Raw genomic sequence first — 23,681 nt, 5'->3', positions numbered from 1 at the left:
AGAATACGGGAAGTGAATAAAATACGCAGAGTCTCTTTCTACGGAATTTGCATTCTAGTATGTGTGTAAGGCGAAGGGAAATCAGAAAGTAAACAAACAGAAAACTATATAGAACGTGGACAGTAATAAGTACCAAAGTCAGAAAAGTAGGTAGGCAGGCGGGTGCGTGTGGGTGTGTGTTTGCATTCATTCTACCCATAGGGTGATCGGGAAAACTATTCCAATAAACCGACCCTTAAGCAGCGACCAACAGCAAACGAGGAGTCCCTGTCGGGTCACAGGGAAGCGGGGAAGGCGAGGAATTTCGTTTTTTAAATTTAAATCGCAGCTTTACCAATTCCAAGCTGTATGCAACTAAACAAGTCAAACTAGCCCCTCTGAGTCGGCTTCCTGGCTGTAAAAGGATAATAATAGCGCAGACCTCACAGGCTTGTTACGAGGGCCAGCTCAGCCCGCAGCCTAGCACAGCCCGAGAGCTCGCTCAGGAATTCCAAGCACAGTCTGAGACTCTTGTAAAGCTCTCCGGGAAAGCCCAACCGCCTCACCGCACGGGCACCGCCCCCTGGCACAAGTGCCGGCGGGGATTGGCTACTCTACTCCTCCGTCCCGCCCCCACGGGGGCGTCCGGTCCAATCGCGGCCAGCTTGATGCCGAGGTACGTTCCCAGGGGCCGCCAAGTGGGCGGTCCCCGTGACGTTAGGATGACGCGTTACGTCACGGTGGGCGGAAGTCCCGGCCGCTGTTTTGAAATCCGGCCGCCGGAGTCTTAGAAGCTCCTTTCATCGGAGAGGCCGGCGGCAGCCCAGCGCCCGGCGAGACCCCTGACGCTTACTCTCAGGCTGCGCTGGCCGAAGGCCGCAGCGTCGCCATGTCCACCCCTCCGCTGGCGGCGTCGGGGATGGCGCCGGGGCCCTTCGGCGGACCGCAGGCTCAGCAGGCCGCCCGGGAGGTGAACACGGCCTCGCTCTGCCGAATCGGGCAGGAGACGGTGCAGGACATCGTGTACCGCACCATGGAGATCTTCCAGCTCCTCAGGAACATGCAGGTGGGAAGGAAGGCGCGCGTTCCTGGCGGTGCGTGGAGAGAGCGGGATGCTTCTTGCAGTAAAGGGGCGCTGGTTCAGTGGTTCCGTGGGGCCCCTGGGCGTCCGCTGGGCTGTTCTGGGCAAGCCTTCATTATAGGATCGCCCCCATTTGCGTTCCGAAGTGTTCCCCAGTGACGCGCCTGTCCCCACGATTCTGTGATGCCAAGGTGTTTTCCAGAGAGGACTTCTCCAAGACGGAGGCCTCATTCTCTACATTCGCCCGGATTCTCTAGCTCCTAGGCAAACTCTTGTACCTTTCAGGGTCAAGGTGGGTTTCTCACCGTTTAACCTCATTAGACTGCCTTAGCTTTCATCTTGTTCTCAAGCAAAATAGTTTCTGAGGGTCTCAGGATTCCGAAGAATTTAGATTCTGCTAATTTTTTTCTGCTAACATTTTTATTTCGGTGTAGATGACATACAATTAAATATATTTACGTAGTTTTGACATATGTATATACTTAGGAATCATCAACCACCACCACCACCCCAAAAAGTTTCCGCGTGCCCCTTGGAAATCTTTACTTCTGGCCCTTCCATCCGCAGACAACTTCCGATTTGCTTTCTGGCACCATAAGTTCGTTTGTATTTTCTAGAGTTTTGTATAAGTAGAATCACACACTATATCGTTTTTTGTCTTTTGTTTTTTTTTGTTTTTGTTTTTTGGGTCTGGCTCTTTTGACACAGCATGCATCATTAGTTCATTCCTTTTGATTGCTGAATAGTGTGCCACTGTGTGACTATGTCACAGTTTCTGTAACTGTTCATCTGTCGATAGGCATTTGGGCTGTGTCCCAACTTTGCAGCCATTATAAATAATGCTACGAACGTCTGCCTAACAAATGTTTGTGTGAACACGTTTCATTTCTCTAGAGTGGACAGAAGCCTAGGAGTGGAACTCTTGGGTCATATGGCAAATAACTAACATTTTAAAGAACTTTTCCAAAGTGGTCGCACCATTCTGCATTCCCACCAGCAGTGTTTGAGGGGTCCACTTACTCCTTATCTTGACAACACTTGGTAGCGAATGTCTTTCTGCTTTGCAGATTCCATCTCCCAGTCTGTGGGTTCTCATTCCGTTCACATGGCCTTTTGAAGAAAAGACATTCTAAATTTTGATGGAATTGAATCTATCAATTTGTTCTTCTATAGATTTAACTTTTGGTGTTGTACCTAAAAAATCGTTGCCTCACCCAAAGTGACAAACTTCTTCAATTTTTTTCTTCCGGATGTTTATAGTTTTAGCTCTATAATGCGCATTGACTTTATTTTCTTATAGATCCATTTGGATATCCACTTGTTCCAACACCATTTTGCTTATCTTATTACTTATCTTACTACTACGTGATATGGATATCATTCTTGTGTTATGAGGGTTCTGCCAGAGAGAGGTGCAGTGCAGTGACTTGTCCAAAGCTACTCAGTGACGGGATAAATTTGAAACCAGGTCTTCAGATGCTTACAACTCTGATTTCAGTGGGAGCACTGTAAAAGTAATTCGGGTGCGTTCAAATCTTAACCATGTAAATATGCCGTTGTGAAACACAATACAAAGGGGATCCAAAAGAAGATATGAAATCTTTAGCAGTCATTTTTAAAATTAATAGATTAATATCTAAAAATGACTAAAGTAGGATTAAATGATTTTTCAGAATTTAGTAGATATTTATTTTTACCCTGCTATATGCAAAGAACTGAATTAGGACTAGTAGATCTTACCGATAACATTTATCAAGTACTTTCCTTGGGCAGGCACACTGTTTTAAGAATGGTTCTAAGAAGTCTTTTTATCCTCAATTTTACAGCTGAGGAAACGGCTTAAAGAGAGAACTGAAGAGGAAGAAATAAGAGAGAGAGACAAACCATATAGACTGTTGACTCTAGGAAAAAAACTGAGGGTTGCTGAAAGGGAGGTGTGTGGGGGGATGGGGTAACTCAGTTGGTGAGCATTTAGGAGGGCATGTGATGTGATGAGCACTGGGTGTTATAAGCACCTAATGAATCATTGAACGTTATATCAAAAACTAATGATGTATTCTGTCTTGGCTAACTGAATTTAAATGTTTTTTCTATTTAAATTTACCAATACACATATAACTGGTGGTTCTTCCTACTCTCTCTCTCTCTCTCTTTTTTGGTTTAAAGATTTTATTTATTTATTTGACAGAGGTCACAAGTAGGCAGAGAGTCAGACAGAGAAAGAGGGAAGCAGGCTCCCTGCTGAGCAGAGAGCCCGATTCGGAGCTCCACCCCAGGACCCTGGGACTGACCTGAGCCTAAGGCAGAGGCTTTAACCCACTGAGTCACCCAGGCACCCCCTTCCTACTCTCTTTTTAATACTAACTTGCTGTCCAACACTTTGTATGATTAACAGAGATACAATAATATTATAATATTATATATAATATATATTTAATATATATTAAATTTATATATTTGTATATTACACATATTATATATAATATGTATATATTATATATATAATATATATATAAATTTATAAAAGAATCAAACTCTTTCAACAAAGTATTATCAATAACTTGATTACATGTGGACATATATTCAAAATCAACTTGTAATGGACTATGGTAGTTACTTCTTTGGGCCTCTTAACATTGTGAATTCTGTGGTTTAACTCACATAAGACCATTTGAGGCATGTCATTATTGGCTGAAAAAAGAACAACAGTGTGAGCCTTCATTCCTTAATACATTTTTAAACTATTAAAAATTTTTAAATAATCTTCTATATTACTCATCCAGAAGGATGAAGTGCCATAAATGCAAACCACTGAGATTATTTCTAAGTGTTTGTTTTAGAGAAAATGGTTCTTTATTTATTAGGTCTCCATGAACCTCTTGAGAATTTGATGAAAAGTAATAGATTCTCTTCTGAGAAGAATGCCCATGTATATATTCTGAGTAAAATTTGAGGGGGGACAATTTTGAGAGTGAATTTTATTCAAGGATTGCTAGGTCCTGGGTTAAGATTCCCTGAATAAGAAAATACTGCTTTGGTTTTGTTATCCTTTAAATCTTAAAAAAAAAAAAAATTAATATATAATCAGAATTCAGAAATTAACAGAGCAAACATTACAGTGAACTTTATCCCTCCCATCCCTGTCTGCTGGCTGTCTAACCCCTTTCCACAGGCAAAGAATGTTAGTGCTTTTTATTATTTACTATTCTTATGTATCCCTTCAAATATTCTATGCACACTTAAGCAAAAGTGCATGTTTGTTCTTTCGTTTTTTTCCCCTCTTTGCACCAATAATAGTGTATTATACACAACACTTTGCACCTTCCTTTTTTTTCATTTTGGTATATTTTATCGTTCATTCCTATTTGTCCAGAATATATTTCTTTTTCCTTTTAAGGTATATATACAGTAATACACTGAATGGAAATACTGCAATTTATTCAACCAGTTCTCTAGGCATTTGGATTGCTTTTAATCTCTCACTATTAGACTGCAGTGAATAACCTCCTACATAAGTGTGCAACTATACCTGTAGGATAAATTCTTAGAAACAGCTTTGTGCTTCTGTAATTAGGTAAATTTTGATGAACTGCGCTCCATGGGGCATGTACCACCTTCTGCTACCATGTCCTAACCAAGACCAACAACTAGGCTCTGACTAATAGTTATATTTTTGGACCTCGGATCATGTGATAGATGAAAATCTACTTTCCATTTCTTCTAGTTTGAGTGAGTTTGAGCATCTCTTCATATATTAATGAATCATTTATATTTCCTTTTCTGCTAGCTGCTTGTTCATATCTATATAGATAGATAGATCAATCTTTGTAAGATTTGGCTATTTCCATATCAGACAAACTTGCTCTGTGTGATGGAACTTGCAAGTATTTCTTTTCCCCGGTTTGTTGTTTGCCCTTTGGCCCTGCTTATGGAAGTTCTGCCATACATATGTACTTTTTAAGGCAGCTGAATTTATCAGTCTCTGAGGACTGTCATGTTCTCTGTCTAGTAAGGAAGGACTTTTCCCATTCCACAATCAGGAAGATTTCTGGGTTTTGTTTCAAGTTTTACATCTAAAACTTAGATCCATGTGGAATTTATCCTTCTATAAAGTGTGAGGTATGGCCCCAGCCCTACTTTTTTTTAAAAGGGTGAGTAATTAGCTTTCTTTCCTCCATTGATTTCAGATGCTACTTTATACAAACGAATCTATTTCTGGATGCTCTATTCCATTTGGCTGCCTGTCTTTTATGTAGTAACCCCAAACATTCTTACATGTATTGTGACTCTGTAATGTGTTCACACTTGTTTCCAAAGTTTCCCTGGATGTCCTTATTTATTTTTCCACCTGTACTTTAGAATCAGCTTGATTAGTTCTGAGAAAAACCTGTTAGGGTTTTATTAGGTTGATTGAACCTAGAGAGACTTTACATCAGTGTGATGTTGAGTCTTACTAACCAAGAACACAAATCTCTTTTTTGTGTCCCTGTGAAGTATTTGAAGTTTTCATCTATATTTATATAGATATTTATATAATAATAATTTATGTAATACCTATTCTCCTGAAGCTGTTTCAAAAAATAGAAACAGAAGGGAAACTTCAAACTCTTTTTCTATGAAGCCAGCATTACCCTGATCCCAAAACCAGGCAAAGAGCCATCAAAACGGAGAATTTCAGACTGATATCCCTGGTGAATATGGATGCCAAAATTCCCAACAAGATCCTAGCTAATAGGATCCAACAAGATATTAAAAAGATTATCCACCATGACCAGGTGGGATTTATCCCTGGGATGGAAGGGTGGTTCACCATTCACAAATCAATCAATGTGATAGAACTAATCAATAAGAGAAAAGAACCACATGGTCCGCTGATTGATGCAGAAAAAGCATTTGGCAAAATACAGCATCTGCTCTGATTAAAATTCTTCAAAGTATAGGGATAGAGGGAACATTCCTCAACTTCATAAAATCTATCTGTGAAAAATCCATAGCGAATATCATTCTCAGTGGGAAAACCTGACAGCTTTCCCACTGAGATCAGGAACAGGTCAAGGTGCCCACTCTTTGCCATTATTTTTGAACATAGTACTTCTAGTACTAGGAGTCCTAGCAACAAAGATCAGACAACAAAAAGAAATAAAAGGTATTCAAATTGGCAAAGAAGAAGTTAAACTCTCTCTCTTCACAGATAACATGATACTTTATATGGAAAACCCAAGGACTTGACCCCCAAACTACTAGAACTCATACAGCTATTCAGTAATGTGGCAGGATACAAAATCAATGCACAGTAATCAATTGCTTTCTTATACACTAACAATGAAAATACAGTAAGGGAAATTAGAGAATAAGTTCCATTTACTGTAGCACCAAGAATTGTCAGATACCTGGAAATAAACCTAACCAAAGAGGTAAAGGATCTGTACTCAAGGAACTACAGAACACTCATGAAGGAAATTGAAGAAGACACAAAAAGATGGAAAAGCATTCCTTGCTTGTGGATCAGAAGAATAAACATTGTTAAAATGTCTGTACTGCCCAGAGCAATCTGTACTTTCAATGCCATCCCAATCAAAATTCCATCAGCATTTTTCAAAGTGGTGGAACAAACAATCCTAAAATTCATGTGGAACCAGAAAAGACCCCTAATTGCTAAGGAAGTGTTGAAAAAGAAAAGAGAAGAGAGGAGAAGAGAAGAAAAGAAAAGAAAAAAAAGAAAAGGCTAGGGGCATCATGTTTCCTGATTTCAAGCTTTACTACAAAGCTGTGATCACCAAGACAGCATGGTACTGGCACAAAAACAGACACATAGCCCAGTGGAACAGAGTAGAGAGTCCAGATATGGACCCTCAACTCCAAGGCCAAATAATCTTCCCGACAAGGCAGGAAAAAATACACAGTGGAAAAAAGACAGTCTCTTCAGTAAATGGGGCTGGGAAAACTGGAAAGCTATATATAGAAGAATGAAACTCAACCATTCTCTTACACCATATACAAAGATAAACTCAAAATGGATAAAAGACCTCAATGTGAGACAGGAATCCATCAAAATCCTGGAGGAGAACATAGGCAGTAACCACTTCCACATCAGCCATAGCAACTTCTTTCAAGCCATGTTTCCAAAAGCAAAGGAAACAAGCGAAAATGAACTTTTGGAACTTCATCAAGATCAAATCTTCTGCACAGCAAAGGAAAAAGTCAATAAAACAAAAAGGAAACCCACAGAATGGGAAAAGATATTCAGGAATGACACTACAGACAAGGGGCTGATATCCAAGATCTATATTGTGAAATTTTTAAAGTCTACTAGATATTTTATCTTTATTGCTGCTTTTGTAAATGGCATCTTTTTCCTTTCTCATTTTCATTTGTTTCCATATTTAAACACAAAGCTGTTTTCTCTGTATTAAATTTGTAGCATCTCTTGACTACCTTTGTTGTTAATAGCACCTTATCATATCATTTATATCATATCCATAAATAGTGATTGTACTACTTCCTTTTTAATATTTCATCTTTTTCTTTTTTTTCTAATTGCCTTGGCCACTGCCTTCAGAACAGTGTTCACTAGTAGTATTAGTGGTCTTCGTAAACTTCCTGTTCCATTCCTGACTTCAGTGAGGATGCTTTTAATGTTTCCACATTAATTATGGTACTGACTTTTTAACTGAGATAAATGTATTTTTTAGTGCTGAGGGATTTTTACTCAGTATTTTATATTTGTTTGAAGACTGGATATTTAAGACTGGATATTGAATTTTAGCCTTTTGGTGTCAAGGGGTGTGATCATATGTTTACAGATCTTTATTAGGATTCAAGAATAAGATGATTATTGATGAGCTTTTCAGCTAAACATGTATACTGTGGGTTTATATCAGGAGATCTTAGGCACTATTATAACATATTCTGAGAGGTACCTTGTCTCCCTCATGTTCATTACTGTGCTATAGCTTCTAGATCAGGGAATTTGGAAATGATAGAAAAGAAGAAAATAATTATTCAAGCCAATATTCCTGTTATATCTCCTATCAACTATATGTAGGCCTTCCCAGTCTTTATTTCATGTTTACGGTTTATCTACTTCTAGTGATAGTGTTTCCTGTTTTCTTTTTTTTCCCAAGTACTCTACCATGCACATTTGTTCACATTCCTACCCCATCTGTTTACAAAAAAAAAAAAAAAAAAAAAAAGAGTAAACTGAAGTTTAGAAAAACAGGCTGATCTTCTAGCTATTGGATAGTAGTTAATGTCTTGGTTTTAAGGCACTTTAATCCTCAAGTTAAGAATATGAGTGAATGACATCAGGGAAATACAAATCAAAACCACAATGAGATACCACCTCACAGCAATCAGAATGGCTAAAATTAACAAGTCAGGGAATGAGATATTGGCAAGGATGTGGAGAAAGGGGGAACCCTCCTACACTGTTGGTGGGAATGCAAGCTGGTGCAACTACTCTGGAAAACAGTTCAAAAAGTTGAAAATAGAGCTACCCTATAGCCAGCAATTGCACTACTGGGTATTTACCCTAAAGATGCAAACATAGTAATCCGAAGGGGCACATGCACCCAAATGTTTATAGCAGCAATGTCCACAATAGCCAAACTATGGAAAGAACCTAGATGTCCATCAACAGATGAATGGATAAAGAAGATGTGGTATATATATACAATGGAATACTATGCAGCCATTGAAAGAAATGAAATTGCCATTTGTGACGACATGGATGGAACTAGAAGGTATTATGCTTAGCAGAATAAGTCAGAGAAAGACAATTATATGATCTCCCTGATATAAGGAAGTTGAGAGGCAACGTTGGGGGTTTGGTAAAGAAATAAATGAAACAGATGGGATCAGGAGGGAGACAAACCATAAGAGACTCTTAATCTCACAAAACAAACAGAGGGTTGCTGGGGGTAAGGGGGTGGTGGGGTTATGGACATTGGGGAAGGTATGTGCTTTGGTGAGTGCTGTGAAATACAAACCTGGCGATTCACAGACCCGTACCCCTGGGGCTAATAATACATTATATGTTAATAAAAAAAATAAAAGCACATACCCTCTTCAATGTCCATAACCCCACCATCCTCTCCCTACCCCCACCCCACCCGGCAACCCTCAGTTTGTTTTCTGAGATTAAGAGTCTCTTATCGTTGGCCATGTGGTGTTATTTTTAAAGTTATAATTACTTCAAAAATTAGAAGGGAAAGTATTTTGACTGGTCAGAGAGTCCTATCGTGAAGTTTTTTCTGTGGCTGTCTTACAGCACCGAAACACTACACGAAGGAGCTAACAAATGACTGAGTATTACTCTTAAATCCTTCAAAAATTACTCTTGATTAATTGTAAAGAACAGTTTGCTTTTACGCAGTACTTAAAAAGAATTTCTGCTTTGCTAGCTTTTACTTCTAGAAAATCTTGATTGTCGTTACTTCGTATTTTTCTTGTTTTTGTTTTGCCTGATCAGCTGCCAAATGGTGTCACTTACCATACTGGAACGTATCAAGACCGGCTAGCAAAGCTCCAAGACCATCTTCGCCAACTTTCTATTCTCTTCAGGAAGCTGAGACTGGTCTATGACAAATGCAATGAAAACTGTGGAGGGATGGACCCCATCCCAGTGGAGGCAAGTTGTAGTGGGAGAGGAGGGGTGAATGTAAGATGCCAGACAGCTGTAATTTTTTCCTTTTTCTCCTTCTCTTTTCACAATGTTTTCAGATGTTGATGTATATTGGTTATTTACTTTTGATGAGAGAAGAGGAAACTATGATATGTATGCATAGAATTAGTACTGTCTTGTCACATTACTACTTTGTAGATTTGAACGTCCAACCCTGTAGTGAATTTTTGTTGTAGGGAGGAAAGAGAGGTCTATGGCAGTTTTTTTTATTGCTGCCAGGGTCTAATTAATTAAATCAGTGCATGATTTTTTTTTTTTTTTAGTAAGAGTTTTAATAGCATTGAAAATACTCTTAAAATGGTTTTCAAGGAAGTTCTCTACAGATGAAATACTATGTTTTCATCATTATTAGACTAGCTTAGTGGAATCACTTTTGTTTGAAAATATATTTCTTAAATTTAATCTTGGGTTTACAGACATGTTTTAGTTCACTAGATATATGATATTTTTAATAGATGGCCCTTTCCTGTTGACAAGTTCTGTCTCTGCCCACAAAAGTAGCAGGAAAGGTTTGGATGTTCTCTCACTACATATGGAGGACAATTTCATGTGCCAAGTGCTTCCGTTCTGTGTGATCAGCATGTGAGGGATGTACAGAGGAAAGAATAAACTGCAAAATGGCCTGAAAAGTGGTCAAAGATATAGGAGAAAGATAAAAAATGTGGGCGACATTATCAGATGCTGGAGAGGATGCAAGGAAAAAAGGAATGAAAATTGTCCAGTAGATTTTACTAGAGGAAAATTATTGATACAGAGGAGCAGAGTTTTGTTGAAATGTTTGTTAGCAACAAAAAGTTAGGTTGCAGTGGATTGAAGATTACACAGCAAGGAACTGGAGCTAACAAGTGGATATCCCGTCTTTCAAAAAGCTTTCATAAAGAGAGGAAAACAGTAGATGGAAGGAGGTTTGGTGTCAAGAGTTTTGGGGAAAAGAAAGGCAAAAACAGGGGAAAAGGAGAAAAGAGTGTAAATGAGAGACCAGACATGTTTAGATTATACAGGAAGAAAACCATGGGGAGACATTGGGAACAAGAAGATAAATATTTAAGACAGGAGGATGAAGAAATCAGAACACGGGAATGGAGATTAATCATCTTCAGGAGGGAGGATAGCTCTGTATTGACAGGAAGAAAGTGTGGTTGTGGTCTGGACAAGTTTATATTAGTCCCAAGAATTTGAAGAGGTTTGGCCAGATGACTCCTGCTTGTACTATTTGTTTACCTCTGGCCTGTTCCTGCATTGTCAATTTAAGATGGTAGAGACCAAATGATTCCTGAAATCTATCTAACATTTATGAGGGGCTTCCAATAAACCTTATCATAAACCATACATATAATTCTGCTAGGTGTTCCATTGCTATATAAATTTTTTTCTCCTACAAAAAACTGTCTCCCAACTAAAAGAAGTTAAGACCTCTTAACTTAGAAATTTGCATGAACACTGAGGTTCTGGATAGCAAAGTAAGTGACATTTATATAAGGCACATCTGTGAAGTTCTTTTCTTTCTAGTATAGATGAAAAGAAAAGCCTGTTCTATCAAGGGACTGTAAGTTTTTTAGGGGCAAGTTATCACATCTCATCATTTTTGCTGTATCTCACCCAGTATCTGAAAATTAAATATTTGCTGATTAAATGGGGAGGATATTATTTAACTGCATGTAACAACTAATGTTAAAAGATCTATTTTGCAAAAGAAACTTGAAAATAATGTACAGTAGGTACTGAAATGATAAACTTGTAATGCTGTTATTTTAGGCCATCACCTGAATTACAGTATATTTATGTACTACTAAAAGAAAAGGATAAAAATTAACCTTAATCAGAGAGACTTTGTATACTAGTGTAATTGGAAACTTTGCATCATGTTTCTGACTTTTAAGTCCTGTCTGTCACTCCCAGCAACTAATTCCATATGTGGAAGAAGATGGCTCAAAGAATGATGATCGGGCCGGCCCACCTCGTTTTGCAAGTGAAGAGAGGCGAGAAATTGCTGAAGTAAATAAAGTGAGTTATTAGCCTGTGTATTTTATATTTCAGAATTATGGATAAAAATTACTAGGGAGCCTGTGTAATTCAAAGACATAGTTTGGATTCTAGAATTACACGAAGTTGTTTCTGTGGCAAATGTAACCTATTTAGAACTAAAAAGGTAAGCAGAAATGATGCTTGAATAATCAAAAGAGAGATCGTAGAATCATGCCATAAACCTCTTAGCAAAGCTTCAGAGGCACTCAGACACAACTCATTTCCTTTTTTCTTTTCTAGGCAGAATTCTAGCTTTCTAGCTTAAAGCATATTTGGAGCAGCAAATGATAAAAATTTACAAATAGAAAGTGTGAGTATCTCAACACCTGAATAATAAATTGAGAGTTATCAAAGCATTAGCCAACACCACCCTCCATCTTGCAAAAGTTCCTAACTTGAATGTATTTATTATAAATACTTTTGGAAATTTAGTAGATAATATTCAGATAGTTCTCATGAAACAAAGAGATACAAGGAAAGTTATCAGTTCATTCTATGGAAGTATGGCCCACGCTTACCAAAACCTAACAAAGAGCACAATAAATTAAACTACCAGTCTCACTAACTCACTTACAAATACACACCCCTCTGCCACTGCTTTGATCCTGAAATTCTTTTTTTTTCTTCAAGATTTTTTTTTCAAGATTTTATTTATTTATTTGACAGACAGAGATCACAAGTAGGCAGAGAGGCAGGCAGAGAGGCTCCCTGCTGAGCAGAGAGCTCGATGGGGGGCCCGATTCCAGGACCCTGGGATCATGTCCCCAGCCGAAGGCAGAGGCTTTAACCCACTGAGCCACCCAGGCACCCCGATCCTGATATTCTTAATTCTAGTTAATAGAATTCATCAGGGTATTAAAAATTAATCCGTCGCAGCTGACAAGGGTTTTTGGAGGTAGATGAGGATAATTTAGTTTACGTGTATAATACATAATGTCAGTAGATTAAATTGGAAAAAAATTTTTTTCTCAGATCTAGAAGACATTTGATAGAATTCAACTGTTACTGATTCAAAGAACACTTAAAACTTTTAGTCTTTAAAGAAACTTATTTCAGATAAATAGGGAACATTTTCATACAGGTGAAATAAAGAACTAGTTCTATTAAAAATGGGCCTAAAATAAGATGCCTTACACCACTGTTTATTATTACTTTAGAAGCTATAGTCAGAAGAAAAAGACAGGAAATGGAAACAAACTTTGGGAAACAGGGGTTATAGTATTATACACAAGCTTGTTAAGTTTGTACATAATATTAGAACTCAGGCTGGTTTAAGCTCAAAGAAAGTTGATTAACTAGAATCATTTAGAATTTGACAAAAAGGCTTGATCTGAGTGATACCATTTTCTTTATAATGCGGTAAACCAATTAGATTATAAGATGCTATTCACAATTGCAGCAACAGATATTAAATAGGAATCATCAATGATTATGTGAACTTATTATGATACATAAAAGAACCTCTGAATAATTAAAAGAACACATAAAGTTCTTGTGTGGGCAATAAATATTCAAAAAATGCCAGTCTTGAGTCTGAATTCTCTTGAACGTACACAAAATAATAAGATTTTAATGCACTACCAATGAAAAAACAAAATCCAAACTGGAATTTTTATGAGTGTGAAACATACTAAAATATCAAAGAAAATGCTCATGAGAGTAATAAAACAGAACCCTTTGCTTCAAAAATTAAAACATGTGGAGCATATTATAAAAAGCAATAATTGTGAAATAATGATATAAGAATAGACAGATTAGTAAAATAATAGCGAGACGAATAGTCTTCCTCTTACATATGAGAATTTATTATGTCCGAAGAGAGACTGTGTGGAAAATTTGTCTTTAAAAATGAAACTCTGGGAGGATATTATCAAGCTTTTATATTATACCCTATGTCAAAATTAATTCAGAGTTGAAAATAGACCTGAAAACAAAATACTGGAAAATTAAGAGAAAAAATGTATATCAAAACACAGGAGAAAGGAAAAAGCTGGATTTTAGAAAATTTTCATTTTTTTCGTAAAAGGAAAAAGTACAAATTTGACTACTTCAAGCAAATTTGACAGTAGTGAATGAGCATAAAGAACTTACAGTAAGAAATTTGTAGGGAATGAGGAGGGGATTGGGAACTTTTATGTCTTGAAGAATAAATGGTGTTCAGTCGTCTAGAGAATGAGGCATTCTTTTAAGAGTTACAGGTTTCTGTTGATAATCTATGCATTAATTCACAATAGATGTGCTCTGTTATTTTTTCTCTATAATAAAGATATTTTGTATAAGATACAGTGAAATATGTATATAAATAAAACTGTTATAGTGGCAATTTTGATTTCAGAGCATGTGACATAGTTCTCTATCATAGAAGATTTTATGCTATTTTAGGGGAAAAAGTCTGTGTAAATTAAGAAAGATAAAATTTTTCTAAAAGGTGAAATAAATATTTCACCTTTTATTTCTCTGAGTTGAAATAAATATTTCACCTTTTATTTCTCTGAGTTTTTCTTTTTTTTCCAGTTTGATGTCTTAGAAATAACTCACTATTTTCTTTAAAAGATCTTTCATAGAATCAGAATAGAACAATACTTTGAGAATGTATAATCAAAAAAAAAAAATCCCATTAGCTATTGATTTAGAATTTTGTGAAGGGTAAAACTGGACATAAGGGAAAGGTATAATTGATTCAAAGGATAAGGTGTATAAAAAAATTTCTTTCCCCACTTGAGGATTTTGCTTTCTTTCAGCCTCTCTCTCCTGGACCCACCTATATACTTTCCTTTCCCCCCGTCTTTTCAATACAGTCATATCATAATTGGGGTTCAATAAATATTCTGTTTGTATTATTAAGGCACATAAATATTGTTTATTACTTAGCCACATAGTAAACTAGGGTCACATTTCCTTGAACAATTTTTTGTCCTCCTGGAGTTAATAATTTCTGTAATTTTTAAAAAAAATTTTTGGTTCTCTATGCATCTGGGATAGCATCTCAGCACTTTCTTCTAATTTTTCCACAGAGTCAAAATTATCAGGCAGTTTAGTCTCCCTAGAGTCTTCCATCTTCTCACTAGGTCTGATTAAATGCTCTCTAGGTGTGCTGTTCAGCACTGTGCTGGGGATTCCTTCACCCCTTCTGTTGGCTTCACTGTTTCCTAGGCCTCATATCTTCTCTTCCTTGGTTTGCTGCTTTATTGGTAAAGGACATAAATCAGTGCCTTCTTCAGAAGGAATGTACGGACTTAAGTTGTAGTCCTCCCATAGCTGTCCAGTTGATAGTTTGGCTGGCTATAAAATTCTATGTTGCAGATTAATTTCCCTCAGAAGTTTGAAGGTGTTCTTCCATAATCTTCTCAAATAGGGTTTGGCAAACTTTAAAGGACCAAATAATAAATAGTTTAGGCTTTGTGGGACAAATGTGATCTTTGCTGTGATGTAAAAACCATCCTCAGCTCACAGGCCTTACAGAAACAGGTCATGTGCCATAGACTGCAAGCCCTATCTACTTCATTTTGTTGTCTTTCCAGATGGAGGCTCTAAAAGATCTGATGAACTCTAATGCTTCATCGTGAGCCATTTATATTTAAGAATAAGACACTAGAAAGTGCTAATAATAATAGGCTTTGTGAGTAGACTTAATCATGTTGAGTTTCGGAAGCAAGTTGGCTTTTTTTGGGAGGGAGACCCCCAAATATCATTTTCTGAGGGTTTTTTGGTTCTTTTCTTTTTAAAGGCTGTTTGGTTTCTTCAGTAAAGAATCTTCCAGTGCCCTACACAGAGAGATATGTTCTTGTCTTCTTGCCTTCTGCTATGCTGGGGGCACTGAATCCACAGCCATTGTGGTTAGTGTCACAGGAAACAAACCTTTCCTAATCCTTAGAGGTGAGGCAGGGCTCAGGGAGAGAGCACTCAGTCACCTGTTCATGAGGAGTAGGAGTGAGCACCTGGCGCTCTTGCTCGTCCCTGGAGCGCTTTCTGCTGTTCCTCCAGTTTTTATACCCAGGCCTCAGCTGGTGCTGCTGCCATGGCACCCGTCTTGTCTCCATGGAGGAGCAGCCCTGTTCTCAGCGGTGCTGTCCCTGAATCCACCTGGGCTGTCGTGTCCCCCAAGTCATCTACCACTGCACTCCCCTTCTACTTTTCCTCTTAAACTACCACCTCGCATCTGCTACTGTCTCCTTTCTGATCATTTTTCTCCACATAGGATTATAGGTTTTTCCATTTCTCTCCTGCCGTTTTATTAGGGTTTTGAGAAAAAGAAGAGATAAACACATGTATTTAGTCCACAGTGTTTATCAGCAGTAAGTTGATATCAATACACAGAATACATAGACAATATTTCTGAAGATTTGTCTATTTACGGAATTAAAGCCCATATTCAGATTTTGTGTTCCCATTTATACTTCAGGCATTTAAGGACTCTTTCTTTGATTAAATCATTTGAATCTACTGATTTTGCTGTTACAAGTGCTTCTAAGTTGGGGGTAAAATTTGTTTTAGTTAACATATTGAATTGAAGGTTATTACAAAGAAGAAAGATTCTATTTAGATGTTTTAATTGAACAGACTTAAAGCTTAGCCCTATATTTCTACAGGATTTTTTTCTTTTTTCAGAGAATTTAGGGGGAAAGTATCTTGAGTGGCAGGGGAAGTCCTCATTTGATGGCTTCATAGCTTCCTCTTACTTCCTAGGAACTGTTAATATATTTTGAAACAGGACTAAAAAATTATATAGTAAACAAGAGGGTTTTTTTTTTAAAAAAAAAAAAAAAAAAAGGAGGGGGAAGACTAAGATTTGGTTAACACAAACTGAAATCCAAAAAATAAAGAAGACAGAAGAGATTAAATAGCTAAAAACCATGCAAAGTGGATTTTTTTAACCTAAAGATGTTTTTAACTCATTTCTTAAATAAAACATTGGAAATGTGAATTGAACGTGACACATATTTTGACTCTTAATAAAGTTATGTTAATTATTGCTACTAACATTATTTATTCTTTTCTTCCAACTTTGTACTTCCCTTCTAGAAGATTAAAATATATAATTAGAAATTTTTATAGCACTGAGTAAGGTCATGACCAATGGATATATTTTTCTGCCTTGATGGCTCACATACCTGAATGTTTCTCTGAAGTATGTTTTCTTAATAACTACCTGCAGATGGTAAAATGTTGTCCTAATCTATTTAATCACACAGATGCTACTAAAAAAAAAAGTTTAAATTCTTTGATTTAATTTTCAACTACTTAATAATATCTGTATTCATAAAGTTAAATTTTTATATTCCTTTTGTCTATTTTTATCAATTCTCTTCCCTGTTACGCAGATTTTTAAAATTATTAGGTGGAGGTAGAACTTTAAGGTTCACAGCAATCTGAGCTAGTAATACACATCAAAGTAATTTGATACAGAATATTAAAATGAATAATTTTTAAAGGTAGCCATATATATATATATATATATATATATATATATATATATATATATTTTAATACCAACAGACCATATTTAACTGGAAAACAAAGAACAAGCTTAAAAATGATTGCTAGGGGCATTTTTTTCCCGTGTTTGTTTTTTCTCTTCTGGGATTTAGAAAGCTTTTGATTTGGCTCTTGGGGTTTTTTTAATTGATTATTGAAGTTTTCATATATTTGAGTACCTGCTCTGTGCCAACTATCATTGTAAGTGTGGGAGTTTCTGCCATGAATCAGTCAGATGTGTTGTCTGCCACTGTGCACATTTCACACGAATGGGTAAGTGTCTTCTCTGGGGATAGAAGACCCAGAAGACTCTCAAGCAGGATCCTTTCACGTACCCATTTGTTGTGATAGATATTTACCCAAAAAAAACCTCCCCCAAAAAGACACTGGAATTTAAATAAAAACTTTTAAAAAACTCGGACCATTTTTTTAATACATTGATATTTGCTTATTTTAAATGATTAAGTTGCTTTATGGACCTGTATAACAGGAAAAAAAAATGGTATTCTTGGCATTCAATTAAAAATACTCAAAAATGTATTACAATGTATACGTTATTTTTATTCTAAAAAAGCTACATAAAATAAGTAGCTTTAGGTACCCCTCAGTTAACTTTTATTCATTTTCAAAATATCATTACATCTTTGTGTACTTAAAATTGTATAGAACAACACGTGTAGTTTGTTTACTATTTAAGATATGGTCTGACTTCTAACAACATACATACCACCAATACTTACCACAGACCATGATATTTGGGGGCATAAAATTTTGTCATCAGTATTTGATAGAAATCATGAGATTATAGGATGTCCTAGTTCCAATAGTCAGATTTTTGGCTAATTTAAATACTTTTCATTTTCTCTTCAAACATTCTGGAATCTATAAACCCTAATACTCAAAAAAACTAAACACTTATTTGAGACTGTATGTATGTTTGAAGGGGATCAGAATGAGTTCTGTTTTGCTTAAACTCTTTTGTTGATGGAAAAATGAAAGAGGTATGTGGGTATTTTGTACAGAGCTGACATATAATTGAGTCCATGCACTTAGAAATTAAAGTATTTTTGACCAACGGTCACAGCCTTTATATGAATATTAAATTACATGGCATGGTAACATAAATATATTTTTTAAGTGTCTGCTCTACTTACACATTCACCTGTTAATGTAACAAATTAGGCACAGCTGATGGATTTTGATAATAGCAGCTGTCAACCTCTGTTAAAATCAATCAGGGGCAAGACTGTATATATTAAATCCTGTATCATGTCATGAAAATTTATTTACAATTTAACCACTAATAAGCATAACTGTCAGCTTTGCTGTTGACAGTGTCATGATGTGTTTTGGCTCTAGGTATCTTACTTGTATGCTAATTTTTTAATTTAAAACTTTGTGGCATCTTTGAGAAAAACTTTCCAAGTGCTGCAAAATACATATTTTTTTTAATTACTATTACCTAGAGTTGAATATTACCTTGAAAATACCCGACATTTTTTTTATTTCTCTTAATTCTTTTAAGAATAAGGCTAATTTTTTAAAACAAGTATATTAGAATTTATATTTCCAAATGAGTATTACTTTAAAAGCAATCCTATTGGTTAAATGACCCATTTATGCTAGTGATACATCCATAATTGAAACCATTGGACCAGTTTTGATATTGACTTTAAAGTATATTTTTAACTACCCAAAAATATAATTTTATTGCTTCTAATAATTTATACCGAAAATGTGACCATTGAGCTTATTTCACTAGATTTGGCCTTTGAATGGTTTTCAGTTTTTTAAACTTAAATCAGTCCTTCTTCTTTTCCATGGACACAGATTTTTTCACCACCGAAATGATTCAGGAGAATCTCTCCTGACAAACGTGTGTTTGTCCAGTTAACCTTTCTCATTCAAGATTAAATCATATTTTTTCTTTGAGAATTTTAATGGGTTCCTATTGCCCACTACCAAGCTCAAGTTTCTCCCCTTTCCACTATTGCTGACCACCAGTTTTTCTAGGCCCTGTGTTTGCTGACCCTACCAGCAAGAGGCAGTGTTTCTCTCTTTGGGTTACACAGCATCGGCATTACCAGGTTAGACAATCTGGTCATGTGGGCTTTCTCTTCCTCCTCCTCGATGCAGACTTTCTTCAAGACAGGGACTGTTCCTCATTCATTTTCCTCTCCTCACAATGCCTAACCCAGAGCCTGGGACATAATATACCCTCAGTGTAGAACAGAAAGTGTTACAGGCTTAGAAATCCATTCCAAACAAAAGCTGTGAAACCTAAAAGTTTAAGCGTATTCAAAGTATGTCAAAAGAATTCAAATAAGACTTTTTTTTTAAATCTCATATTGTCTCTTCCTTTTATTCTTACTCAGTAGCTCTTTTCCATTCTCCCTAAAAAGTTGGGTTTGACAAGGGAGGTCGCAGGAGCTACAGTCTCTCTCTCACAGCTAGCGGGGCGAGTGATGGCTCAGTGTGATGGGCAGCGGACTCTGAACCGTGTTGACGCCAGTAATTAGTTCACTCAACTTATGTGTCTGCATAACTGACTGTCCTCTTAGGTCTGGGTGTACAGAAAGTAGAACCGGCAGGGGCCCCGTAAGTTATATGTGATGCCATCTCATGAGAAAACCGAGGAGGAATTTTAGAGGCAAAGTTAGAACTGGGACTGAGGTTTCCAGCCTCCCAGGAAACCATAGAGCATCTCCACCCTTCTAGCCCTCTCTGTGTGGGTACCCTTGCCTGCTGGCAGAAGGATCCATCTCTGGTTCTCTAGGATGCAGAGGACCTCATGGGCTTGGTACTGGCCATCTGGTCATCCCTCATCTCACCCAGCTACGAGGGTCCATTTGATTACATTCTATACACAGTGACTTCAGTAACTGCCACATACTTCTGACAGCAGAGCCCAGAAGATGGGCCATCTGAAGGCTGAACAAGGAGACTAAGTCACTAAAATTCCAACGGTATCTTCCTCCCCTAAACAGTGTTAAAGGGAGCTTCATGAAACGGTATACTGTGCATATGCCTGTTGTTTTATCTGTGTTGTACTAGTTCCCTTCTCAAATAGGAATTAAATTTAATACTGAACATTACAACTTATGTAAATTGTTTTTCTGTTTTCCATTAAGAGTTTCTTGGTCCTCCCTTTCAGCTACTTCCTTTTACTTGTCTAACTCTAGATAAAATAGGAGTAACTTACTTCATCTTAGTTGGCTCTTTAATGAAATCAAAATGAAGATTCTTAGGCCTCTCTATAATGAACATATATACTACTTTATCTGGAGGTATTTTAATATAGTATCTTTAGAATTATCTAATTAACGATATTATTTCCTAATGTAATGTTTCTAAAAGGTTAGTGAATATTATTATTCTAATAACTAGTAAGTACTCCAACCAGAAGTTCTCTGGTTTGTTTTACCTAAGCAGACATTTGCCACATAGGATTTGAAGGAAGGATGCTTAAAGAGAAGTTTATAAACCGCGGTCTAGTAGCAGCTCAGATACAGAGACACGGAGCTGTGGGCCTTCAGGGAATCCAGCATGTCTCAGTTGTGAACAAGACTATGTGCAAGACTGTGCCGCTGGGTCTGTAGTTTTCGGAGTCAGAAGTGGATCACACTTCATGCTGTGGCCAGTGACTTCTGCCACATCTTTGAAAGCCCAGTTGCATCAGGAATTTTCTTTTCATTCAACTTTATTTCCTATACTGACAGGTTTTTTTTTTGTTTTTTGTTTTTTGTTTTTACATTCAGTATCTATGAGGAACATTCATTGAATGCTTCCTTATATGCCAGGTCCAGTTCTCACAGTTCTGTCATTCAAATTTTTTAATCCTCTTAGCAACTCTTGTGAGATAGTTTCAGTTATTATCCCTTTTCTGGTGTGGAAACTGAGGCACAGAGAGGTTATGTAATTTGGCCAACGTCACACATTTAGTTACTGATGCAGAGGAGTATAAACACAGAGAATCTGACTCTAGAGATTACACTCTTGACCATTATGTCACACTGCATCTTGGAAAACCTCTATCTTGGGTTTTGTAACAATGAAATGTTTAGCTTACTTTCTTTTGATGGTGGGAGTGGAAGCAGAAAGGAAGGGTCAGGCGCTGGAGCCAGAGGCCTCTGTGGGCTGAATTAGAATTCAGCATGTTTTTCAGAGAGGGTTTCTGGCCAGAAGAGGATCGAGACCTTCCACGTTAATTTCTGTCTGGATCATTAAAGTTCTAACTTATGACATTTTAATCTTCATAACTTCATGGTCTATAATTCACGAAACATTTTTGATAAATTCTTTTGTTTTTACAGAAACTCAAACAGAAGAATCAACAGCTGAAGCAAATTATGGATCAATTACGAAATCTCATCTGGGATATAAATGCCATGTTGGCAATGAGGAACTAAACTGATATTTAAATTTCCTGCTTTACTCGTTATGCCATTCCCCACCCCCAAGTGTTTTTCCCTTTGAAGAAGATTATTTATCTGCTTCTATTCCACTCACTAGAATTAAAGTTCCTATTTTTACATTGTAATTTTACATTAAAGTATTCATTGGCAGTTTTTTTTTAAGCTATTGATTCTATGAAAGATTATTATAATAAACTTTGATAGGGCTTATGTTTTTGGTTAATCTTCATGAATTGAACTTTTTAAGCAAAGTAATTAAGTTTTGTAAATAAATTTTTCAATTTGATCAACGGTTGTTTTGCTCATTTTATTACCCTTTTAAGAGACTTAAAGGTTTAAACATTTTTGCAAATGAAAATATCAAGTACAGTCTATCTGTGGTTCAAACTAATTAAAATTAAACATGTAAGTCTCCATTTCAGCTCAGTTTTTTTAAAATATAGAGTCCAGAACAGGGTAGAATGAGAAATTAGTTAACCTGTATATTTGTATAAATAGATGAAAATTACTTTTACCATGTGCTTCATGTGTTGGGTCTTAACTACAATGAACTGTCTCTAACAGGACAGAACGAAACCATTCGAGTCTGGCATGAACTGAAATCACAGCTGTGTGCTTCTGTGCTCCCAGCTTTAGCCCAAGAAGCAACACCCAACCTGATTCTTCAGGTACACCCTACACTAATTTTTAGTGTCTTTTGGAAACAGTAAATTTTTAAGAGTTTTAAACGCGATAGCACTTAATGACAAGTGCTTTTGTAGACAGGTAATTGGTCTATCCCACACCCTTCATTGGTCTGCCTATAGGAGCTAGTCTCTCCCATCATAATGCATCCTCACATAAGGGATTCAGATTATCAGAATGATCCAAAAGCCTCTAGCTCTCTTGCCTGGCTCTGACTCAACCATATATACTGCTATTGAACTTCTCCTGTATAAGGACACAGTTTCTTGGGAAGGTTACACAAGCACCTGGAAGGAAACTAGCTTTCTCTGGGGAGGGGACCCTGGGTGGTTGAGGATGAGTGTAAAGAAGATGCTTGCTTTTTCACCGTATGCCCTTTGGCACCTTTGAAATGTATGTCTTGTGAATACTGCCTATTCAAAAAAGACGTGAAATTTCATTTTTAGGTTATAGAGATTCCCACTTATACCAGGTGGCAGAGGCATAAGAGAGTAAGCCTAACCGTGTGCATGGGCATCATCAGACCCTCTAGCTTACATCCGTCAAAGCGGTTCTGAGTAAGCCCAGTGTTAGTCAGCTGAGGAGGTAACTGCCCACACTGGGACGCGCTGCCATTTCAAGCAAAGGTAAAAGCACACGAAGCTAGGACAAGGACAAGAATTGGGACCGATCATCCAGTCTACCTCAGACATCTGCTGTATCTAAGGGTATTCTATTTTATTTAGCCTAAGGCCAACTGGACATGCAAGGTTGTTACAGATGTTCATTACTAGTACATTCTTTGCATGGGAGCGTGCTGGTTACTGTTGCAAATTTGGTGCTTGGGTACTGACTCAGAAAGCAGTTAGAAAAACTGTTGTAACCAGATGGTTTTTTGTCCTTTTAACTGTCACACTCAATGCCTTAGGTCATTCAAGGTGCCAGAAACTCAATTCTTGGAGGGAACGTGGAAACTGCATCATTTGGGCCTCGGTTCTATGCAGCGTATCTCCACTTTGGGGCAGTACTCAGTGCAGCTAGCTCAGCTACGCTCAGCTACAGGGCTGTGGCCCCAAATTCTGAGAGTGCACTTTCAGCCCTCAGAACTGAGGCTGGTGTACCCAATCACTCCCAAGTCTGCTTGGGACCAATGATGATTGCCTTGGGGGTTATTAAACACTAGACCCCACTAACCCTGAGAGTTCCAGCTTTTCCTTGAGGGAGAGCAAGCCAGTAAGTAGACTGAAGAGCCAGAAAGCCACAATTCCATTGTGACATGTGGCCCTGGGCAAGTTAATCTCCGTTTTCTGGTCTGTAAAAGGATACACGGCATTTTCATCTGTGTTAGAATTTCAGTTGC

At 37.2% G+C, this 23,681-nt stretch overlaps 1 protein-coding gene across 1 annotated transcript; it reads left to right on the top strand.

Annotated features, from left to right (window-relative positions):
- Positions 1–708: 708 nt before the first annotated feature.
- Positions 709–21,944, top strand: MED30 (mediator complex subunit 30). Its single transcript, XM_059165734.1, has 4 exons — positions 709–1,045; positions 9,531–9,689; positions 11,643–11,747; positions 21,557–21,944. Exons 1-4 carry the CDS (start codon positions 869–871, stop codon positions 21,650–21,652), a joined length of 537 nt encoding a protein of 178 aa, XP_059021717.1. The 5' UTR covers positions 709–868; the 3' UTR covers positions 21,653–21,944.
- Positions 21,945–23,681: the final 1,737 nt, after the last annotated feature.

This window comes from Mustela lutreola, chromosome 3 (genome assembly GCF_030435805.1).
Source record: "Mustela lutreola isolate mMusLut2 chromosome 3, mMusLut2.pri, whole genome shotgun sequence".
Lineage (NCBI taxonomy): Eukaryota > Metazoa > Chordata > Mammalia > Carnivora > Mustelidae > Mustela > Mustela lutreola.
Note: the sequence above shows the minus strand (reverse complement) of the source record. Positions and strands in the feature narration are given on the sequence as shown.

Bases quoted from the DNA above. Each gene is read 5' to 3' on its own strand.
- MED30 (XM_059165734.1), top strand. From the start codon at position 869: ATGTCCACCCCTCCGCTGGCGGCGTCGGGGATGGCGCCGGGGCCCTTC. The intron at 1,046-9,530 runs GTGGGAAGGAAG...TTGCCTGATCAG, and splicing joins AGCTCCTCAGGAACATGCAG to CTGCCAAATGGTGTCACTTA. The intron at 9,690-11,642 runs GCAAGTTGTAGT...TGTCACTCCCAG, and splicing joins TGGACCCCATCCCAGTGGAG to CAACTAATTCCATATGTGGA.